The 3415-nt window shown below is 49.3% G+C and overlaps 1 protein-coding gene across 16 annotated transcripts in view; it reads right to left on the reverse strand.

The window, feature by feature from the left end:
- The window catches only part of EBF3 (EBF transcription factor 3), a 123847-nt gene that overhangs the window by 118132 nt on the left and 2300 nt on the right, over positions 1–3415 (reverse strand). For all 16 annotated transcript variants that reach the window (XM_041415498.1, XM_041415513.1, XM_041415506.1 and 13 more), the window contains exons 2-4: positions 2981–3137; positions 2435–2498; positions 1661–1716 (exon numbers count right to left, since the gene is read on the reverse strand). In XM_041415498.1, the coding sequence (XP_041271432.1) occupies positions 1661–1716; positions 2435–2498; positions 2981–3137 (277 nt within the window). The remainder of the gene's footprint in view (positions 1–1660; positions 1717–2434; positions 2499–2980; positions 3138–3415) is intronic.

Genomic DNA, 3415 nt, shown 5'->3' on the forward strand with positions numbered 1-3415 from the left:
TCCATAAACTGTCGGTTCAGCGCCATTGACTCTTTGATCAGTTACTGGGCTATTTTTTTCCTCTCCCGTCAGCGAGGAGAGATTAAAAGCCTTTATTTTCAGCCCTTTTTCTGCTGCTAAGGTACGAGCAGAAATGGACAATAAAAGTGCACTTCAAATGCATCCTCTCCGCTCCTTTATTCGGCTCTAACGAAACTTATAGCTGCCTATGTCAGCCTCTTAATTACACCACTACAGCGATTTCCGAAAACATTTAGCTGCTGTATACAAAGGAAATAAACCCACATTGTCAACTCGAGAGCGCTCCGGAGTTTAAAAGGCTGCTCTGTAACCCAGCGAAATAATTATTGAAGGGTACGACGCCTCCGTCTTTGTCAGAGTAATTGTACTTGGCCTGTCAGCTCTGCTTTTCTCCGGGAGGAAATCCCACTCTTTTACACCCAGGCCGGCTTTGGGCAGCACAAGCAGAAAGTTTCTGCGGGGTGGAAGCGCGGCCGTGCGCGCAGCTTGCGCGGGGCCCACCCTGACCCGCGGGACTCTCCTGCCCGTGCCTCGGGGGCTGCAAAGTTCCCAAAAATAATGGATGTGGGCAGGCTGGACTCGGCCGGCAGGGCAGAACAGGCAGCGGCGTTACAGCCCGGCAGACTGGGGGAATGGTTTTAATTTCCATCGCTGGGATCTGATTTCCAGAACACTGGAAATTATTCCCCATTCTCACCTTCCTCCCTATTCCCACAAAAGATTTTTAATAAATAGTAATAATAATTTTTAAAAAAAGTCGTGAAATGTCTCTCCAGAAAAAAAAAAAATTAAAAATTATGAAAAAAGAAATAAAGTTGATTAAATCCCAAGCTCTGTGTCTATAATTGCTGTGGTGCAACGCTGATAACACGTAGTTATCATCGGAAAAGTTGACCAAGACAGGTTAAATAATTTAATAAGGAACTGCTTGTAATTATGTTATTTACAAGGTATGACAGAGGTTTGAGGAAGAAACAGAAGCTGATCTCAGGGAAATGGACGGGTTTGGGTGACCCCTGGAGCATGGAGTTTGAATTATGGAGATGGGGGGCTGAGAGGTGAATATGGACTAGAGGAGAACAAGATGACTTTTCACCTCAGCACATTTAACTTTTAAATCCAAATAAACGTCTCGCCTTACTGGATGGTCGCGTTATAAAAGAAAAAGGACTAATCCCAGCTAGTTTCGGAGTGTGGAGAAGGGGCTGCCCTTTCCTCACCGAGGAAAAATATTGCCCCAAAAAAAAGTGCCCAAAAAAAAAAAAAAAAAAAAAAAAAAAAAGTTACAGAGGGGAGAAAGTGCATTTTAAAATAAATCTGGGTAACTCGGTGGGATTTTTTTTTCCCTCTTTCCTTTCTCCCTCGCTAAATTAATTATATCAAACATCTGTTCCCATGACGTTGTCCTCCATGCCACACACACCACAGAATGATCTCAACGCTGCCTCGAGAAGCAGCAGCACACCGTTTTGTCTTTCCCAAATATCCTCCGGTAATCGGGGTCTCACTCAGCATTTACTCGCTCAGGTAAATGAAAAGTGGGCGCGCTCGGCCGGTTTGCTCGCCCCCCACCCTCCCAAGCAAGGGCACAACACAAACTTGGGAACTCGCGTGGCAAGGAAAGCGTAAACTTTCTCACCTGTTTGGTCATGGAGTCTATTAGCCGAACGTACAGGTCCTGCTCTGTCCTAACTCCTGCGGAGGGGAAAGCACAGACAAAATTCCGATCAGGATTTCGGGAGAGAACCCCCCAGTCCCACAAGGAAAGGATGAGGTCAGGCAGTTAACCGCAGCGGGCAGGGATCGGCCCCGCGCCGGCTGCAGGGAAAAATTCAAATTTAAAAAAAAAAAAAAAGTAAAAAAAATTAATAATGATAAAAATTAGCCAGGAAGCAGCCGCTGGCGGGGTTGTGCTGAGCCCGGCGCTCGGGGGGCCGTGGCCCAGCCAGCCCCCCCGGCCGGGCTCGCTGCGGCCCCGGGGAACACGCGGGACCGGGGGCGCGGGCGCTGAGCGGCCCCCGCGGGTTTTCCGCGCCCGAGGAAGCGGCTCCGCCGGGCCGGGGCTCCGCTCTGCCCGCTCACCCCATCCCAATAATTACCATCAATTCCCAAACTAAAAAAAAAAAAGTCCCTCCAAAGTGCCGCTGTGCCCGAGCAGCCATCGATCCCCTTTTTTACTTTCCACTTCAAGCCCAGCCGGTTAATCATGTGAAGTACCATTGACTTATCGATCCTTTATGTTTTGTTTTCCTTATATGCCAAGGAAAGAGCCGTGTTTACACGCGTGTAATTTTAATCTCGAAATCTTTATACCCTTTATCCCCCTGCTCCCCCCCCAAAAAAAGGCCTCGGAAGGAAAATCAGACTTTTCTGCTGCACACAGACGCTCAAAAATGAGAGAACGACAACTTACCATTGCTATACAATAACTGAAGTTTATAATGAATCCCATTGTTAGTTTTTTCATTGTTTGGCTCCTGCAAGTAACGATAAATAATTACATTTAGCATGAAAAATATCGCCCTCCTCCTGCTGCCCATTTTTCTCGTCCCTGAAGCGGCTCGGAATTAACAGTTTGCAGAAATTCAGCCCACGATCACTTTTTTTTTTTTTTCTTTTTCTTTCTTTTTTTTTTTTTTTTTTTTTTTTTTTTTTTTTTTTTTTTTTTTTTTTTTTTTTTTTTTTTCCTGGTGTGGAGCGCTGATGATGTCATTAGTTCGGTGCAAATATGTCATGTTTTGCCGTTTTCCCGGTGTTTAAAATAAGTCGGGGCCGCGGCGCTAAGTTTCTAACCCCGGGGTTTATTCGGAGCGGCCGTGAGACCGGGGGGAGCCGCACGTGGCGTGGGCGCCGCTGGAGTGCCGGGAGAGCTGCCGTGCTGGGAATGAGCTCTGCTCCACTCAATTACGCTTAAAAAATTTAGGAAAAAAAAAAAATTGAGAAAAACCGGCAGACTTACTTTCTCTTTCTCCACAAAGTCCACAAAAGCTGTTCTCTCAATCTCCACCGGCTGTCCCTGCCTGTCGTACAGAGCTAAGACGAAGTGGAAAAAATTGGATTTTCTGAGATTGGAAGGCGGCTGTTTCTCGAAATGTGCCCGAGCCAGCCCCACGCCGCTGCGGGAGAAAACAAGACAAGGCGTGGGTGAGAGCGGCGGGAAGGGGCGCGCAGGCTCCGCGGCCGCGGGGGGATGCGGGGGGATGCGGGGAGCGCGGAGCGGCGCGGAGCGGGGAGGCTGTAACTGATACGGGGCGGGCGGGGGAAGACAAGGCGTGGGTGAGAGCGGCGGGAAGGGGCGCGCAGGCTCCGCGGCCGCGGGGGGATGCGGGGGGATGCGGGGAGCGCGGAGCGGCGCGGAGCGGGGAGGCTGTAACTGATACGGGGCGGGCGGGGG

This window comes from Onychostruthus taczanowskii, unplaced genomic scaffold (assembly GCF_017590055.1).
Source record: "Onychostruthus taczanowskii isolate IOZ18803 unplaced genomic scaffold, ASM1759005v1 scaffold5, whole genome shotgun sequence".
NCBI lineage: Eukaryota > Metazoa > Chordata > Aves > Passeriformes > Passeridae > Onychostruthus > Onychostruthus taczanowskii.